The sequence below is a fragment of the Rosa rugosa genome, chromosome 2 (genome assembly GCF_958449725.1).
Source record: "Rosa rugosa chromosome 2, drRosRugo1.1, whole genome shotgun sequence".
Taxonomy (NCBI): Eukaryota; Viridiplantae; Streptophyta; class Magnoliopsida; order Rosales; family Rosaceae; genus Rosa; species Rosa rugosa.
In genome coordinates this window covers 3,291,073-3,311,661 of record NC_084821.1, presented here as the reverse complement: position 1 = coordinate 3,311,661, position 20,589 = coordinate 3,291,073, and the positions used below count along the sequence as shown (strand labels likewise).

Genomic DNA, 20,589 nt, shown 5'->3' with positions numbered 1-20,589 from the left:
ACTTTTTGTTTACTAGAAATATGCTGCAGTGGGAGGAACTTTGTTTACAGTGCACACAATTGTTACATCCAGGACTATCTTTACGACTCTGTTTCCTGGGAGTAACTAAAAAGGCCCTTCTAAATCCGAACGTGCTGGTAGGGAAGGAGATGCTCTTTTTATCCCAGAATGGGTACAAGAACATTACTGGACTAAAAGTCAAGGTGGTCTTTTTTATGTGAAATGATAGTTGTTCCTGTAATGTTCTCTTTGGGGGAAAAAAATGATAGGTGTTTCAATAAGGTAGTGTTCTTCTACAAGAACTAATCTGAACTAGAAGTCAAGGTGACTCAGCACTCTTTAAGATTTTCAGGTTGGGGTGGTTGTAACTTTTTGTTTGGAATCCATCAGGGGCTCCCTCGCCCCCAGACTTGCTTATGACTCTGCTTAGATTATAGATCCCCGAGTTGTGTGGCATCCATTTCCCTGTAGTATGGTTCATTTTATGGTAGTTAGATACTTTTGTGGCAGAAAAAGTAACACGTTGATGCATTCAAGAGGTTTTATGGTAGGTCACTTTCTTTATGGTCACTTTCTTTGGAGCAACTCCTTGATCATTTTATGGTCTATCAGTAGCATTTTGGTGCATTCAAGAGGATCCATCAGTGGGTCCTGACCGTGTTGTTTTTGTCTGAGCATCAAAATGACCTTGATTTCTTTACAGATCTGCGGACTGAATGGAATTAATGATTTAGAGATTATTTTTAAGTATAGTTGCTGGTATATTTGCCCAGTGATTGTTCAACATATCTACTTATTCTGCTGCTATAATTTTCACAATGAACTTTGCTTTTCTTTTAATGCAATAAAATTGTTGATCCTTGATGATCGAATACACAGAAAGCTATGGTATCCAGAAATTAATGAACAAATACAATCACTTAGATTGAACATATAATGAGGAGGGATTCATTGGAGGCACTGAGACTTCAACAGTGCCTTCAAGCATCTGTATCACTTTCTTTATGGTAGGTCTTACTGATGGATCCTCTTGGATGCACCAAAATGCTATCATCAAGTACTTCTCCAACTCCTTGATGCCATCCATTGCCCGATCGTCACTGACATTCTGCAACAACAGATGCAAATTCTTTTGCTCATAGCAATTGTATGCCCAATCGGCTAATATCATTTGATCTTCAGCTGGTGCTTGTGCTTCCAAGCGTAATATTCTTTAGTATTTAGGATTCTATTTTTGATTTTTATTTAATCAGGTTTAATTAGATTTCCTAGTTTTAGTCTACAATAAATTGTTCTTTATGTTTTCTAGTTGTATTAGGTTTATGCTATGTGCCCTATATAAGGCACCTCTTAGATTGTAATTTTGATTCAAGTTATCATTAAAAAAAAACCAAATATTAGAGAAGTATCTCTATGTTTCTTACGGCTATGCCCGTAATTGCTAGTGGATTCTAGCTCATCTCATATGGCTTTCGACACTTGACGGAGCCTCTTACTATCGTGTACACGCTTCCCGCATCATCGAGTGTCCCTGACAATATCAGCAACTGAAAGAGCAATGTTTTCGATGGCTTTGTTCAAATTCTTAAGGGTCGTCTCTTATTTGTGTTAAGCTGCAAAATGATACAATACGGTCAAAATTGCTGGCTGTTTCGTTACTTAATTATTTCATATGACTAATGGTGTTTAGTATTTAGTTTATCTGTCTTAGAAAATATACTCTGCTCGGTAATTCCACCGGTGCTTTCATTGAAAGCAAAACTTTACACACTAAAAGGAAAATGTAACAATTGAAACAGTGAATTAGCACACATTAAAATAGCAACCTCAACATGAAACTGAAGTTACAGCAAACCGGGTTTTCCTCCTTTTCCGCGATCGAGCTGTTCTTCAATTCCTAGCATCATTCGTTCTACATCAGTTTCTTCCGGAAACTGAAGAAAAGTCCCAGATAATCTGCAGTACCTAACATAAAACTAACAAAGACAAAGGTGCCCAGAAGAACTGATCCCACATGTACCGAAGTGCTCCCGTTCTTCTTCTTATAAACTGTCGTCAATTTGATGAAAGTTGTAGCATTCAAGTTGTTATCTTCTCTCCCATATGAGAGCGGGAACTTCTTTTTCTGGCAGGTTTGATTGCTGTAAATAGCAACAGCACATGAACAATCTTGCTTGCAAGATTGACTGCATGTGTCAGCAGTAGAATCATTTAACTGCATATAGCTGGAGGTGAGCCAATCAGTGTTTGCTAGCACCTGAACATCATACAAATCTTCTGCATAACTAGGCTCATTTTCACAGCCTTGTTTGAAAGCTGGATTGCAGCTCCCGTATGGATCATTTGGATCAAGTAAAGAGTATCCCGTTGGGCATTCACAGGTGGGCCTCTTGTCGGCTTTGTAAGTGCAGATACTGTTGTACCCACAAATACTAGGACCTGAATCAGCATTAATTTTTTGGCAAATATTTCATGGCTCTGACCAAAGAGGAACCCAGCTTATATTGCCAACAGAAGTCTTTGGGAGGAAATATTGAGCCAAAACCCCATCAAAGCTGAGAGTTGTCTGGAGATAGTAGTCCCTTGCTGCACGTTCCTCTGCTGTGAATTTATAATATCCACCATTCTTTCGCAGAATATAGAAGTCGCCTGACTCATTGAAAACCAAATGTTTACCTTCACTATCTGGAACCATTGGTAGTCCCAGTTGAATAATAAGGCTTTTGCCCGCTAAGCACAAGATTTCCATCACCTTGAAAATCTAGCTGGAAGTGACCTCTCGTATAGTTGGTCTCTGAATTTCGAGAAGAAAGCTTCCCTCCTGTTTCCAGTATTTGCCCAGGCAACATGGTATCAGTAGGATTCTTGAACGTCTCCCATAACTTTGCTGACTGCTCATTTTCCAGAACAAAGTTACCTGTATCGTTCATAACCCCATGAGCAACAACGCCAGCAATGGTTTGATTGGATTTCCATGACTGGTCACCCTGAGGACTTGTAAGAACTATCCCACTGTTAGCAGTCAAATTCACAACTGAACCATCAGGTGCAGGCTTATCCCCGTTTGCATACCAAACTATGGTTTTGTCTGGTATCTTGGCAAACCATATAGAAAGCAAGAAAAGATCATTATTTTCAAGTTGCCGAAACCCAAAGGCAAAATCACCCGAGGGAGAAAGCCATGAGGAGTTACCTGCTGTGGAGAGAGAAGCACCCACAGCTATGCTACCATTAGTTTGTGCAAGCACATAAGTTGGTAGCAGAAGCAATGAAGAAAGCAAAAACAAACATACGGTAAAAGCCATTGGCAGTTGCAACCCCCAATGTGGTTAAGGAATGGTGGAAAAATAAGAGTCCAGATAGACTAGGTTCTGAGACTGTATATAGACAGAAGAGAATAAACTGACCTTATAATATTGTGTAACAGGTGGCATATGGGAGGATTTTCAACGAAACTCTAAATCACCTCTTCAAAAGCGATATAATTAAATTTAAGATTTCAAGTAGACTAAGACGTGACCATGGGGAAATGAGAAACTTTATTCTTAGAGAAAGAAATTGACAAGAGAAAGACTTTGAAAAACAGAGAAGATAAAGATAACAACTCTTGTATAATTGTTTGATGTGTTCATGTAGAGTATGATGCTATTTATACAACAAGTGATGAAGACCTAGCTACTAGTACACAATAGATCACACGTGCTATCTGAAGGAGTTGTCTGATGTACAATTGATGTGTGTGGTTTGGGTGAAGTCTGGAGACATATAAGAGCAAGTTCACCCGTTGGGTCACCATGGCAGGAAACTATTCACTGCCGCTGGATCTTTGCTTCCACCCGTTGGGTTAGGGTCACTAGTCATTTACTGCTCATCAAATATATTTTTTTTTTTTTGGAAAATAAGAAATGTATGATGTAAATAAATAGTATTGATGAATAATTTGGATATGCAACCAAATAAAATTTTATGGGTAGACAAATTATATGTCCACTGACACTTTTTTTTTTTTTTCAAACTCCACCAACACTTTTATCACATGCACACCACTGACAAAGTTTTTGAAAAGTGTGAAAGAATTTAAAACTCCACCGACACTTTTATCACACGCACACGACCAACAAAGTTTTTGAAAAGTGTGAAAGAATTTAAAACTCCATCAACACTTTTATCACATGCACACAACCGACAAAGTTTTTGAAAAGTGTGAAAAAATTTAAAACTTCACCGACACTTTTATCATATGTGCACCATCGACAAGATTTTTGAAAAGAGTGAAAATCTGAAAACTCCACCGACAGTTTTATCACATGTACACCACCGACAATTTTTTTGAAATGAGTGAGTGATAACCCACCGACACTTTTATCTGTATGAAAAATTTCAATAAATAGACATGTGTTGAAGGATATCGACATTGAGTGTACCCCTAGCCCTTGGTAGCCTCACCGCTCGCTGCAGCCCCGCGCTCCCCCGCGCCTGTTGCCCTGCAGCTTTCCACAGCCCTACGCACCCTTAGCCCCTGCTGTCTGCCCCCGTAGCTCCCGCGCATCACCGCGACCCCCGCATACAGCTAGCCTACGCTAGCGCTTGTCCTGCCCAACCTGCGCGCCTGCCAACCCACGCCGTTGCACCCAGACGCAGCAGTCCAGAAGCAGCAGCAACTCCCGCTGTCAAAAGAAAAAAAATAATAATAGAGGAAGCAGCCCACGTGCTGGTCAGAAGAAGAAGAAAAGAAAGAAAAAAGAGAGAGAGAAAAAAAAAGGGAGCGAGCCCAGAAGAAAAGAAGAAAAGAGGGAGAAGAATCTCCCACCCCACGTGCCAGCAAAAAGAAAGCAGAAAGAAAAGAAAAAGGGGGCGGCCCACAGTTAAAAAAAAAAGAAAAAAAAATGGCCCAAATAGAAGAAGGTGGACGCGGACCCAGAAAAAAAGGAGGGAAGAAGGGCAGCCCACCCGCCAATTTCCGACCAAATTCCGGCAATCCTAATTTAGCTACACGCCTGCCTCAACACACGCGTGTATAAATACTCGTGAAGCAAAGCTTCAAATTATCAAGTAAGTTTTTATGATTAAAGTTCCTGCTTTCTTGTCTTTTAAATTTCATTATTTTCTGCAAGATTTGCAATATACGAACATGGGTTCGATTATTTAATAAGCGGAATTGTGGGGATTCATGCTAAACGAACTAAGAGAGTTCGTAATCAATGAACTAAGAGTGTTCATAATATTCGAACTAAGAGCGTTCGTAAACTACGAACTAAGAGCGTCCGTGAGCATGAGAATTTGACCATATATCATTGTTTCGGTCTAATCCAAATATTCTTGGAAATTGATTTCTTGGTAGCATTAAGGCTCCGAAATCTTATATTAGTTGTCGTGGAAGTTTTTACTCCGAAACTAATCTATTCTCCTTCGTCTTTGAATGTCGAATGCAAACTAATCTTATATCATTGTAGTTCCTTTGGGTAAGGATTGCCTATGTGCATCCTCATTGCTGAGGCTGCTGTGGTGATCATCTTGCTGTGAGATTATAGTGTTATTACTTAGAATATCAGAGTTGACGAGAACGACTCAAAGGCGTAACCTGACCGGCCAAGGTCAAGTTTACCATTTTATAAATCCTGCTAGACTCGGTCATAATGGAACAAATTTCACGCCTGTTGCATGAACCTGGCTTCTTAAACACGCAAGTATGCAAGACATGATTGTCGTTTCGTGCACCCTAACACAACAAAGAAAGACTGAGAATTTTCCAATATGAACTGTTATGTTCTAGTAATTTAAAACATTCGAAGATGGCAAGATGAAATCACCAATGTGAAGTTAGTCAAGTTGATATAGAAACTGATTAAAAATGTAAAAAACTACTTGCATTATGGGAAGACAAGAGAGTATCCATCAAAGAAAAACTCTAATTTGTAGCTAGTGGCAGAAGAAAATAAGAATACGATGTGTTTGTTATGCTTCAATATTATTCATCTCCAAATAGGAGGGTTATAAAGAGATACAAGAGTAATCCTAATAGGAAAAAATCTCCTACAATTATACAGAATACATAATCTACATGTACAAGGAAACTAAATATTTACAGAATATTCTACACTCCCCCTCAAGTTGGTGCATAGATGTCGATCAGGCCCAACTTGTCAATTGAGTTGTCAAACACTTTCCTTGACACTCATTTCGTAAGAACATCTGCTAACTGATCTTCTGTATACACGAAAGGGAAACGGACAATCTTCCTGTTCAGGTTTTCCTTAATGAAATGCCAATCTAATTCCACATGCTTAGTCCGGTCATGTTGTACAGGATTACGAGCAATTTCAATAGCAGTGTGCTATCACAATGCAAGTCCATAGGTTTCTTGAGTTTAAAACCCAAATCTTTCAACACATTACGAATCCACAACATCTCACAAACTTCATGTGTCATACCTCGAAACTCAGCTTCCGCACTTGACTTAGCAACAACCTTCTGTTTCTTGCTGCTCCAAGTCACAAGGTTTCCTCCAACAAATGTAAAATACCCAAATGTGGACCGTTTGTCCGTCTTATCACCAGCCCAGTCTGCATCCGTGTACCCATAACTTCCAACTCACCCTTTTCTTTCAAACAACAAACCTCTACCAGGTGCCATCTTAAGATATCTCAGAATGCGATACACTGCATCCATATGCTCTTCATTGGGACAATGCATAAATTGACTAACCACACTCACCGCATAAGCAATATCAGGTCTAGTATGTGAAAGATAAATAAGCCTCCCTACTAGGCGTTGGTATCTTCCTTTATCCGTTGGAACCTGATTCGGATAGATGGCGAGGTTGTGGTTCATTTTGATCGGTGTCTCAATGGGGTTACAGTCAAGCATCTCGGTCTCAGCTAATAAGTCAAGTACATACTTACGTTGAGACAAAGAAATTCCCTTTTTAGACCTTGCAACTTCAATTCCAACAAAGTACTTCAACTTCATCTCAAACTCCTTAGAAAGATACTTCTGTAGAGCCTCTATCTCTTTTAGATCATCCCTTGTGACCACAGAACGACATGAGGAAGCAGCATGGCCTACAATTCCACAGTTGCTGCAAACTACAGGAACAGATTCGAGATGCTTACAACCTGTCAACTTTTGGATGTACAAACCAAAGGTTTAACATACACCTGGACCAACAGAAGGGCGTATGAAAGACTTGACCGCTCCCTTGGCAACATGAATTGGTTGGAGGCATGGAGAAACTTTGAATGCCGCACCCTAACTAAAGCTACTTCTGACCACTGCCCCATTTTGTTGTCCTGCTCAAGAGTTTCTACTCAACCCTCTTCACCCTTTCGCTTTCAGCGAATGTGGCTACAGCAGCCAGGCTTCTTAGACATGGTCAGAAGCTTCTGGAATACCCTTATTTTTGAAGGTTGCCCTATGTTTAAGCTTGCCTCAAAGCTGCGGGCTTTGAAGTCCATGCTCAGGGATTGGAACACTTCAAGATTCGGCAACATCCACCACATGGTTAATTCTGCCCAAGCTGCACTTGATAGGATTCAATTAGAAATTTCAAATTTCGGCCCTTCGGATGATCTTATTCAAAGAGAAACTGTCGCACACTCACACTTCCAACTATCTCTCTCTATGCAGGATGTCTTTCTTCGTGATAAAGCAAGAATAAAGTGGCTTACCGATGGAGATAGAAACACCTCTTTTCTTCATAATATGGTCAAACTACGTCGTCTGCACAGATCATTATCTTCAATACGTGCAGAAAATTCTCTTCTTTTTGAGCAGGACCAGATTGCTAGCCATATTGTTGACCACTTCAAAGCTGCTTTTAAAAAAGATGATAATATCCGCAATACAGGGTTAGTGGAAAGGGTGATCCCTTGTTTGGTTACAGAGGCTGAGAACTCGGCACTGATGTCAATACCTTCTGCTGAGGAAATTCTTGCATCTGTGCAATCCTTGGATGAGCTTAGTGCACCAGGCCCCGATGGCTACTCAGGTTCCTTCTTTCGGCATTGCTGGTCAGTTATTGCTCCAGATGTAGTATCGGCAATTCAAAGCTTTTTTACAACAGGGTTTATTCCACATCATTTTAATTCTAGTTTGATAGTTCTCTTCCCGAAGAAGCTGGAAGCTGATACTATTTCTGATTTCAGACCAATTGCTTTGGCCAACTTTGTCTTTAAGATTATCACCAAAATTGTGGCTGATCGTCTAAGCTCAGTCGCATCTCGAATCATTTCTGCCAACCAGAGTGCTTTTATAAAAGGAAGATCTATTGTGGACCCGATAATTCTAACCTCTGAATGTATTAATCTTCTGGACAACAATTGCAAGGGTGGTAATATTGCTATCAAGTTGGACATCAGTAAGGCCTTTGACACCTTAGACTGGGACTTCTTGCTGCGTGTTCTCAGTTCTTTTGGTTTTGCGCCTAATTTCATTAGCTGGATTCACTCCATCTTGAGATCAGCTTACTTATCTGTCTCTATTAATGGGCAGTCATGTGGTTTCTTTAATTGCTCTAGAGGGGTTAGGCAAGGTGACCCACTCTCCCCTTTGCTTTTTTGTCTAGCAGAGGAGGTACTTAGTCGAGGTTTAACAGGCTTGGTTGAACGTGGAAAGATTAATCGCATCGCTTGTCCAAGTAAGCTCATCCCTCCCTCTCATGTTTTATTTGCGGATGACGTAATGGTTTTCATGCAAGGAACTTCTCGGGGTTTGCGAGCTCTAATGAGATTTCTGGAAGAATATGCTCTAAACTCAGGACAAGTTATAAATAAGGCAAAGTCTTCAGTCTTCCTTGGTCGATATGCTCGCTCTAGGCAGACTACTATACAACATCTGTTGGGTATTCGCGAAGGTGCTTTGCCATTTACGTACCTTGGTGTGCCAGTTTTTCAAGGTTGTCCAAAGTCTACCTATTTTCGCGTTATTGCAGATAAAGTAAGATGTAAACTTTCTGCTTGGAAGGGTCTCCAACTATCTCAAGCAGCCAGGTTGCAGCTCATCTCTTCAACTATTCAGAGCCTACTAATCTACAGCTTCCAAGTTTATGAATGGCCACGTTCTTTGCTCTCAAAAGTTCAAAGTTGGACACGTAACTTCTTTTGGACAGGCGATCCGTTAAAGAAGGGCGCTACTCTTATTGCCTGGTCACGATGTTGTACACCGAAGATACAAGGTGGCTTGGGTCTTCAAAACCTAAAAAATTTAAACAGGGCCCTCCTCTTAAAGCGTTGCTGGGAGGTAGCTTCTAGCAGTAGTATTTCGGCAATTTTTCTCAGAAATAGGTTTATGAAGACTGGCCTAATTCCTTCTTCTTACTATAAGAAATCCTCAGTTTGGACTGGGCTAAAGAAGTTATGGCCAACTATCCTTTCTAATGTGCGTTGGTTGATTGGCGATGGTGAAAATGTTTCTTTTTGGAATGATAATTGGCTGGGGGTTCCCATATGTACTTTGTACAATCTTGCTCCAGATTTTCGCTCTCTCCTCCATGATCGGGTTAGTAAATTTATTTATGATAGTAATTGGTTCCTACCAACAATTTTCTCTTCTCTCTTCCCGGCTGCTACTGCTCTTATCTTGGCCACAGAGTTACCATTATACCCGGAGGTTGACAAGGTTATCTGGCCGCACACCAAATCTGGTACATTATCTTCCAAAGATGCTTTTGATTTTCTCTCTCCCACTGCTGTTCCTGTGCACTGGGGTAAATTGATTTGGCACAAAGCTTTGCCGCCTCGCAGAAGCCTACTTGCTTGGCATGTGTTTCATGGAAGAATCAAAGATGATATGTATCTCCAAAAGATTGGGGTCCACTTATGCTCTCAATGTTCTTTCTGTAAGGTTAGTACATAATCTCTATCACACTTATTTATGGGCTGCACAATTACACATGCAGTTTGGTGTTGGATTTGCTCTTTGTTCCGAATTCAGGCCTCTCAAGTTCCCGAACTGCTTTCCTTGCTCTCACCCCAAGTTATGAATCATTTAACACCTGCTTCAAAACAACTCTGGCGCCTATCAGTCTGCACCCTTCTTTGGTACATATGGAAGGAGCGAAACAAGATCAGAAATGATGGCATATGTTTCAATCTTGACCGTTTTAAGCATGGCTTTATTCTCTCCCTCAAGGAATCAGCACAATTGATCTTCCATAGCTACCCTTCTTCGGTGAATGTTCTTCCCATTTTTAATTTCTTGGGGTTATCACCACTGCAACGCACAGCAAGTAGCTTCACACCGGTAACTTGGTGCCCGCCTCCTCTGAATTGGATAAAAGTTAATACTGATGGTTCATTTGTTAACCCGAATGAAGCCGGTTTGGGGGGTATTTTTAGGGATGCAAACAGTCAGTTTATAGGTGCTTTTTCTTTCAAGGTGGACGTCCCTAGTGCCATTGATGCAGAAGTATTAGCAGTAATTGAAGCTATCCGTGTAGCTTGGGTTCGACGTTGGACACATATTTGGCTAGAGACAGATTCTACTTTAGTGCTGCATTATTTTTAGTCTCCCAATCTAATTCCCTGGCGCCTTCGGCGCGCTTGGTTTAACAGTTTACATCATGCTCGTCAATTGTCCGTGCGTGTCTCTCACATTTACAGAGAAGGTAATAGGGCGGCTGATAGTCTAGCTAAATATGGTGCTTCAAGTGCAGGCTCAATCTGGTGGCTCTCACCTCCATCCTTTTTAAGGAATTATATTGGTCATGTCATTGTGCACAATGTATAGATCATAGTTCTTTGGAAACTTTTTTCTTGTTCTTCCTTGTTTGTTTTGGATGCGGTTTTGGCCTAGTCCCCCGCTTCTCTAAGATCTTTGTACTCCCATCTCTTTGGGATTTCTTTTCTGTACTTTGCACTTTTGTATTTTACTTGGCAAGGTTTTGGTCTGGTCCCCCTTGCTATGTTTCATTTTTCTTGATTATTAATAAATTCGGGGTTAGAGCGATGAGTTAGCTCTTTCTCCGCTTCCTTAAAAAAAAAAAAAAAATCCCTTGTGACAATCACATCATCAACATATACTATTAGTGCTGTAATCTTACCCCGACTACGCTTGATGAATAAGGTATGATCCGAGTTGCTTTGTCTATATCCGAACATCCTCATAGACTTGGAGAATCTTCCAAACCAAGCTCTAGGAGACTGCTTCAAACCATACAGAGACTTCTTCAACTTACAAACTTTGCCAGTATCACAAGGCATATTTTTGACCGCTGGCGGCATGTCCATATACACTTCTTCCTCCAAGTTTCCATTGAGGAAAGCATTCTTCACATCAAACTGATGTAGAGGTCAATCTTTAGTTGCTGCAAGTGAAATTAAGATTCGAACAGTATTGATCTTTGCTACAGGGGCAAACGTCTCTTCATAATCAATTCCATAGCGCTGAGTATATCGTTTGGCAACTAATCGTGCTTTGTACCTGTCAATGCTTTCCATCAGCTTTAAGTTTTACAGTAAACACCCATCGACATCCAACATTCTTCTTTCTGGCTGGCATAGTCACAATATCCCCAGTCAAGTTTTTCTGCAAAGCCTCTAGTTCTTCATTCATCGCTTGAGTCCACTTAGGGTCCGCCAAAGTATCATGTACACTACTAGGAATAGATACAGTGGATAATTGATCAACAACAAGTGCATATGACCCAGACAACCTATGGTTAGACATGTAATTAGCTATAGGATATTTAGCTTTGGTTTTGATGTCTGGTTCATATTGTTTCTTAGGAATACCCTTGTTAACCCTCTGTGATTTCCTAGGCTCAATATTATCTACCCCAGATGATTCATTCAAAATTAAAGGTACATGAGGAGGAATATTAGCAACGGATTCTTCAGTTGACGGTGTAGAGAGGGGAAATAATTTTGATAGATGAGGACGCATTGAAGCGTCGTTGTCACCTTCAAGACGCGTGCCAATTTCTTGACGCGTAGTGTCTTCACTTTGGGAATGCTCACTAATGACCTGGCATGCTGCATCTGTCCTATTTGACGGATTATGATGTCAATTGATAGCCTTTTTACTGTTCTCGCATGTGAGGGGCCCCACTGGTGTTCCAGACACTGGTCCTATCACCTATGGCAGCTTCCCTACTACTTTCGCAGGTTGACCCCACAGCAGCACCACCTTTTTCTTTTTCACTTTCGGGAAATTTTCCACTTTCTTCATCATCTTTTCCGGAGATTCTTCAGCCCACCCAAGTGGGTGGTCACCTGGGCTCTGTTAACAGAGTGTGCACTACACGCGTTAACAGACAGTCTGAAACAAAAAAAAAAAAAATCTGATGTGCGATTATAATCAGGAAGTCGACCTTACTGTTCTCTTATTTCCATCGCCGCCTGCAAACCAGAGCAGAGGAGACCTACCCAAAATTATCTTGCGCCTCTGTCGAATCTGCAACCCAGATCAAGATATTGGATCTAAAGCTTCATCCAAAATTTCATCGAAGTACATTGGAACAGAAGATCTGCAATAAGTCTCTGCCATCCATATCTAATCAATATATGTAATTACCCATGTCAGTAGTGGAGTTTTCTTTTGGATTGATTGCTTAAATATAATGAGATTCCATTAGATCTGGATTGGATTGTGAGTTTCTATGTGCAGAGAAAAGATGAAAAAAATGAAACTGATTTGAAATTGAAAGAAGGCTATAGAATTGTAATTATTGTCTTCAGTTAATCAGTTTTCTAAAAATTCAGCTTAGTAAACGCGTTTTGTCTGAGAATTTTTGCTGGTTCTTCTTCAACCTTCGCACTTGGGGATTTCAAATTCTTAATTCAATTGCCCATCTACTACAATTATCCATTTGTTCACCCATAAAATTCTATCGAACATTTGATTCCTAAACCCACATACTCTAAATCAAACATGATCTGGCTTCACCGTCGAGTCCTTGCTCGAGTACTTCTTGATTCCGGCGACGAGGCATTGTCGCACATGCCTTCGTTGATGGCCTTCACAATGATGCCTTTGCGGCTGGCGAAGCGACCCTGGAAGAGGATCACGGCCTTGTTTGGCTTCAAAAAATTCACCATGCTAGCAGAGAGAAGATGGAAAGACAATGAAGATTTTTTTAGAATAAGACAATGAAGATTAAAAATAGGAGGACTACAGAACTTGCGTCTTTTTTACTTTTTTTTTTTTTTTCAAACACTGTTAACAATATTGACGGACTGATCGGATGGCTCAGATCGTTTAGTCGCCTCAGGAAGCAAGATCTGTTGACAACATAGCGGGTGACCACCCACCTAGGTGGGTGGAAGAATTTTCGCATCTTTTCCTTTTCCACTTTCCTTTCACACGGCAACATCATTGTCTCTTTAGCAGATGGAGGGCCCCACGGCAGCAGCCTTGTCTCTTTGGCATGTGGGGGGCCCCACGGAAGCAGTCTCCTTTTCTTTTTCGTTTCCTACGGCGAGGGCGTCTACTCTCCACCGTGTCCAACTCGGGATCTAACAGCGCGTGCATAACAGGCGGCGTTTGTCTAACGCCTGACCCAAAAAACAGTAAAACTGATTTTACTGCAGGTTGGAGCACATGGCAAGCACGAGCGATGCCCATTTCCTCCTAGTTGCTTCGCCGCGAAAAGGGCAGCTGGAAATTGCGGTGAACTCTAGAGTCGGATCTGAAACTCTTTTTTGGGTCTCTGAGAAGGTTAAATCTCAAGTGGCTCCCAACCGAGTAGATCAAATCTATCGCAGTTGGGAATCATCGGTTGTTTATGGTGCGTTGCTGAAAATTGTATTTAGATTCTCAGACCCAAATAAGGGGCTCCGAGCAGCAATCAAAATCAAGGGTATGCATCTTTCCTCTTTTTTATACAAAATCAGACAGATGGATCTCAGTTGCTGCTATTTGTGGGACTATGAAATAAGCAATAGGTAGGAAAATTTGATTCTTTCGATCTTTTAGGCATCAATCATTAGTGTGCCCATTACCTGTTTGAATAAATGCTCCAAAGGTGGAGCTTTATTTATTTATTTGCATGCTTAATCTGTTTTTGACTTGATCTAAGATAATTGGTGGACAAATATCTGGACTTACATTAAAATGACTGGATTGCTCAATTAGTCTGGTTGTGTTCCTTTAGTTGTGAATTGATGCTGTTTGGAAATTCGTGTGTTAGTTTGTTTGTTTGGTATACTTGCTTGTTCACCCAAAACTGAGAACAGGATGATTGATGGACAATCTTATGGCAGGGGAAGTGAGCTGCTTCAGCTGTTGTGATGAAGATGATATGCATAAAGCAACTGACAATGGAGGTGCTTACATGATGAACCTGCAAGTAATGCTCACCATCCTAGAGTCTAGGTCTTGTGTTGAATCTTGGGAATGTTTAATTATGCAAGCATTTCACTGATATGATCCAGCTTCTTAAGCAACAAAGAATGTATTCACTTATCATAATCTTTATTCCATGCCTCAACAAAATTACCTGTAACTGGAGGAGTAAATTTGGACATCACCATCATCCAGTTCACCATATAATAATCCCATCTCTGTTGTGTGTCTATGATTAATGAGATTAAAGCTTAAATTCAGGAAATTTTGTTAAACAGCAACCAATTAGGTTCCACATGAGGTTCTTCCGTTCTTGCTGTTGCTGGTCAAAAACGTTTTCCAGAATTTTTTTGTTTTTTTGTTTTTCACCATGTAATAATGCTATACATACCGACGCAGTCAAGAAGTTGCCAAATATGGGGATTACGGATTGACCCGAATAGAATTTCAATTTCTTTCACTTGGAATCCCTCTATCGAGCAAGGTATTTCACTAATTTTCCATTGAGTGACATGTATTACATCTGCGTTTTATGATTTTCACCGAAATTCTTTTTAACACTTGTATAACACAAGTCATAAACATATCTGCTGCGTATTTGAACGATACTGACCTTGACATATGGTTTCTTCCAACTTATTTTGCTGTTTATAATTTCATGGTCTACTGTAGCGTATATATATTTTTAAATGTTGAAAAGTTGCATTTTAATGTATGGAGGAGCATATTGCCTTGTATGACAAGAACGTGCTCGGTCACATGAGGAAGCACAAGGTTATGTTGACTTGCTTGATTCAACCATTTCTATGTGTGGTCTTAAGCAGTTTCACTGGAGGTTCCAACGCTGCTCTCAGGCAATAACCGATTTATATAATTTGTTCCATCATTATTCAAACTACGTTGGTTCCACGGCTAACTATTATTATGCTGTAGATATTCATCCCATTACACGATGACATTGATGATCATTGGTTTCTGTTGGCAATTAACCTAAGAGGGGCGGACAATCTTACCGTAAGAAATTGTGTCATCCACAAAAATAAATTCAAACATAGGACGAGATGAGATGTGACTGTGAAAAGTTTGAAAGCACAAAATTGCCCTTCTCTCTCTCTCTCTCTCTATCTCTACACACACACACACTAGAGTACCAAAATCTCTACTTTTCCTATACGTGGACAACACAATCTTTACTTCACCTGCTGAGAGATTGCTCTTATGCCACTATGGTTTGGAAGTAGGTTGTCTGCTCTGGTTGGATTGGAATGGATGGCTGTGTGTCGATGCCTTTTGTAATGATAGATTGATAGTTATCAGGGAGGTGTACTGTGGTGCACTATATTTTTCTTCACTTGCTGGTATTTGTGGAAGTGGAGAAATAGGACCATTTTTAATGAGAACTTTTATTAGTTTCCCATGCAGGCTGCTAGTGAAAATGTTGTTGATTGGAATAATACTTGGGGCACTGATGCTATTGAGAAGGCAGAGTCAATATGTCCCTGTAAAATGGTCAAAACCTTGTCCCAGTTGGTACAAACTTAATCTTGATAGTGCTAAGATATCTCTAGCTTGATGCCAAAGCTAGTTGTGGCTCCTACTTGGTTTTAGAATGGCCATGAAGCTCAAAATTGAGTGCTTAGCTATCGAGTGTGACTCTGAAGTCCTTGTTCATCTGATGCACCAAGGTGTTGATGATTTATCAGCTCGTCTCCATCGGCAGGCCTCATTCATATAGTGTAATGTGAGCTGATATCTTGTTTAAATGCTGCCTTGATGGTGATCTTGGTGTGCAATATATGGAACAACCTCCTCCATATATTACTCTAAGGTCTCAAGCTACGTTAGCTGATTTGAGTGACAGTCCTAACTTGGGAAAGTTTATGTAATGTAATTGTCCTAATTGGTGGCCTTTGGCCTCCAAAAAAAAAAACCAAAAAAAAAAAAACAAAAACAAAAACAAAACTGTTTAAGGATATTTCTATTTGTGTTTGGCCCAAACTCTAGGTTACTTGACTTAGTGGTAATAGGGTTTAATTAGAAGAATCTAGAGATTATCTTTCCTTGTATGATTCTAACTCTATGCATTGTAATCCTCTATATAAAGAGGCCCCTATTATCAATGAGAATACACAGCGATTATCTCTCAATTTCTAATTCCCTAAAACACGTTATCAGCACGAAACCCTAACCCTGAAACAAATAGCCAAACCCTGATTCAAGAAGCTAAAAACCTTGAATCCGAATACAAAACCTTGAAGCCTTTTCTGCCTCCACCTCACACCTTGAAGAACTCAATCCCAGGAGTCCAGAACCGGCAGCCCCACCTCAAGAACCGGCCAGAAAACCATAGAACCGGCCACCGGAAGCTCTATACAACTAGCAGCAAATATTCCACCGGTTCACCATCTTCCAGACCTCCAATTTCCACCAAATTATGGTAGCAGAAGCATCTCAAGCAAATGATTCTGGAACCGGAAGAAAAAGTGAGAAAACCGGCCTAAAAGCGTGTGAACCGGCCGACTAAATCTCCTACAGAAAATCGGCAGAAAAGAAAAAAAAAAAAAAAGGGAAAGGAAGCCCAGAAGCCCAAGCCCATGGTAGAGGCCCACTGACGCAGACCCACTGCCATGTCAACACAGGGACCTACTGCCACATCAGCAGAAGGACCCACTGCCACTGTTTGGACCCAAAATGAGCATTTTGGTTTGACAAAGCGTGTCTTGGAGAAATTGAGCCAATATCAGTGGCTCACATATATATTTTCGATAAGTTCAAAAATATATTATTAAGAGGCTAAATAAGGCCTACCAAACATGGAAATGAAAAATCAACTTTAGCACATTTTCCTACTTCGGTTAGGAAAAAGCGAGCTAGACAAGAAATGAGGGATGGCGGACTAACCATCCGAACTCCAAATGAGTTGAAACTTTCCAGATTAATTCTAGACATCCCATTGATCATTTCTTATGAAGAGTGCCAAAGCTCGTTCGGAGTGGAAAACCTTCAAACAAACAGTCCAATTTTCTGCAGAAGCAAAACTTGGAAACTGGACCTGTAAGAGGTCCAGCAGCATTTCCGGCCCAACCACATGGAAATAAATTCTGACATTTTACCACAATAATCTACATTCATGGTGGATCATTTCATATGAAGAAATCGAAGGTTGAATCTGAGTTCTTAGTGGAGATAAAAATTGAGGGATAAGGGAGCAGAAAATGACTTAAACCTAACAAATTCCATTAAGTGTTTAAGTATTCAAACCTAACATTCCATTAATGTTTAAGTGCTAAAACCTAACCCATTATGAGTTGTTTAAGGCCAAATAGTATTGCTTGGTAGCCTATAAATAGAGGCTACAACATAGAACAATTCACCAATTCATTCATCAAAACATCTCTAAGATGATCTAAGTTCTCTCTAGAGCAACCTCTCTAAGAGCAACTCCTCTCTTTCTCCTTCTCTTATCGGTGATCACACTCTAAGTCCTAGTCTCATTTGGAGCCGACTATTAGTGCCACCAAACCCTCTGTCAACGTACTTCGGTCCTAGTCTCCTTGGGAGCCGATTGTAGTACCACGACCAAAAACACCACAAAAGACCAATTCATTCATTAAAACATCTCTAAGATGATCTAAGTTCTCTCTAGAGCAACCTCTCTAAGAGCAACTCCTCTCTTTCTCCTTCTCTTATCGGTGATCACACTCTAAGTCCTAGTCTCCTTTGGAGCCGACTATTAGTGCCACCAAACCCTCTGTCAACGTACTTCGGTCCTAGTCTCCTTGGGAGCTGATTGTAGTACCACGACCAAAAACACCACAAAAGACCAATTCATTCATCAAAACATCTCTAAAATGATCTAAGTTCTCTCTAGAGCAACCTCTCTAAGAGCAACTCCTCTCTTTCTCATTCTCTTATCGGTGATCACACTCTAAGTCCTAGTCTCCTTTGGAGCCGACTATTAGTGCCACCAAACCCTCTGTCAACGTACTTCGGTCCTAGTCTCCTTGGGAGCCGATTGTAGTACCACGACCAAAAACACCACAAAAGACCAATTCATACATCAAAACATCTCTAAGATGATCTAAGTTCTCTCTAGAGCAACCTCTCTAAGAGCAACTCCTTTCCTTCTCTTTCTCTTATAGGTTATCACACTTTTAGTCCTAGTCTTCTCAGAAGCCGACTTTCAGTGCCACCAAACCCTCTGTCAACGTGCTTCGGTCCTAGTCTCCTCGGGAGCCGACGGTAGTGCCGCGACCACAACGGTTACAGAACCAGCCAAGCAAGGGTAACGCCCTAGCAACCCAGCCAAGCTAAAGTCACGCTTTAGCAAGTTCTCTCTACTTCCCAGTGGTTCTCGCTCTGCTCGATCTACAACATTGAGTATCGATTGTGATTTTCAAGAAGCTCAGCAAAAGTCCTCGCCACGAGGCATAAAGAATCCCACGACGAGGTTGGTGCTCTCCTCGTCTACAATCGCTTGATAGAAGTCAGGTCAAGGGACACCCCCGACGACCGCACCCGAACGGTGCTGGCACGCCCGCGCATAAAAGAGACTGTTGACCAGCTCAAGAAAAACTGGAGCCAAACACCAGCAACAACAATGAAAACCAGAAACCAAGTACAATTTAAAAATTACCCAAGAGCTAGAACTAGCTAGAAACATAGAAAACCAGAAAACCAGAAACAATGAAAACCAGAAACCAGAAACCATCACTCGACCCACTCGCGCTGAACTCCCCTCCGCTCCGCCATGAACTTCGACGACATAATCCTTTCGTCCCACGAGCCTCCAGCCAAGCAATCCTCCAGCCTCCAGATCGGATTCGTCGGCGTCAGCCTAGCGCAGCGCACGGCTGCGCAGATCCCAGCGCCCTTCCACCTGCGCACACCCCGCCTCCAACAGACCCGCTAGCTTGCTGTATCTTGCTGCTTCTGCCAGCGTCTCCCACCCATCAGCAGCAGCTCTGCAAGAAAAACAACAGAATAGAGAACCAGAAGAGGAAGAAGACGCGAAGAAGAATAAAGAAAAGAAAAAAAAGAGAGGAAGAGGAATTTTGTTTTCAGGAAGGGGGAGGGAGAGAGAGAGACAGAAGAGAGAGAGAGAGAGAATATAAAAAAGGGGAGAAAAATAAAAAAAATTAAAAAAAGAAAAGAAAAATAATATAAAAAAGAAAGTGAGGGGTATAATAGTCACTTTGGATCATTTTGGACCTTTTGTGTGAGAATTAGAGAGAATAATGACTAAATTGTTTAATTTAAAAGGTGAGGGACTGAACTGTTTTCTGGAGCAAAGTACAGGGAGTAACAAGTATTTAATCCTTTTATATATTTATATGTTATAAAAATAAAATTTAAATAAATAAAAAAACCGCCTAGTCCCCGCCTAGGCGGGAGGCGCTAGTCCCCGGCCTTCCGCCCGACTAGCGCCTAGTGTTTTTTAGAACCTTGACAATAACATACACTTCTAAAGATTGAAGTGACTCAAATTCGATTAGAAGATAATGTAAATGACTTATTTACTAAGTCGTTTCCTAAATCCACTTTCGAGAAACATGTAAAGAGTATTGGATTGAGAAAGTTATTTGAACTCCCATGATTGTAGCAATCAGGGGGAGATGTCGACATTAGGGGGGAGACATGATGTCTACATGTTCAATCTCAAAGAGTGAATGATGTGTTGTACTTTTTTTCTCCTCCGCGAGCTTGTTTTTGTCTCACAGGGTTGTTCACTCGAGCAAGGTTTTTAATGAGGCAATGGATGAAGCGTCACCACCAAGTTTGAGTGGCACAAGAGAGAGTGTTGAAGGATATTGATATTTGTGTGCCTTATCAAACTAGGATTAGTTCTATGATTGTAATACGAGAGAAGGTTCTAGAATTCCTAGTTCTATTCGAAATAGTTTTCCTTGTATCATTAGAATATGTAATTTGTAATTCTTATATATAGGGCTCCTATTAATCTATTATCAATAGTAATATACATACAATTCTCTCATCAATCTCTCTCAATTATCTCATATCCTAAAACAATTATGTAGATTTCAATTTGCTAAAGTTCGAACATAGGAAAAAGAGTATCACGCCAAAAGACTAGTAGAACCCCTCATCAGGGGGAGCGTGTATCATGACAAATTTCTTCAATGTTCAAGAGCATTAATGCTCCTTAAAATGCCAAAGCATTAGATGAGGTAAGTGTGCATTGAAGCTCTTGACCTCTGTTGGCCTCCAGTAATGATAGGGCATTGCTATTGTGTCTACATGCGACATTACAAAATTATAGCGCAAGTATCTTGTCCGCTTGGGGACAAG

The 20,589-nt window shown here is 40.7% G+C and overlaps 2 protein-coding genes across 2 annotated transcripts; one reads left to right on the top strand and one right to left on the bottom strand.

The window, feature by feature from the left end:
* Positions 1-916: 916 nt before the first annotated feature.
* LOC133730178 (G-type lectin S-receptor-like serine/threonine-protein kinase LECRK3) lies at positions 917-3,305 on the bottom strand. Its single transcript, XM_062157819.1, has 4 exons — positions 2,753-3,305; positions 2,484-2,685; positions 2,021-2,414; positions 917-1,108 (listed from the first exon to the last, which is right to left on the bottom strand). The coding sequence occupies exons 1-4, from the start codon at positions 3,303-3,305 to the stop codon at positions 917-919; spliced, it is 1,341 nt and encodes a 446-aa protein (XP_062013803.1).
* A 10,122-nt stretch (positions 3,306-13,427) lies between these two features.
* LOC133731818 (uncharacterized) lies at positions 13,428-14,410 on the top strand. Its single transcript, XM_062159242.1, has 2 exons — positions 13,428-13,795; positions 14,199-14,410. Exons 1-2 carry the CDS (start codon positions 13,537-13,539, stop codon positions 14,357-14,359), a joined length of 420 nt encoding a protein of 139 aa, XP_062015226.1. The 5' UTR covers positions 13,428-13,536; the 3' UTR covers positions 14,360-14,410.
* The last annotated feature ends 6,179 nt before the right edge of the window (positions 14,411-20,589 follow it).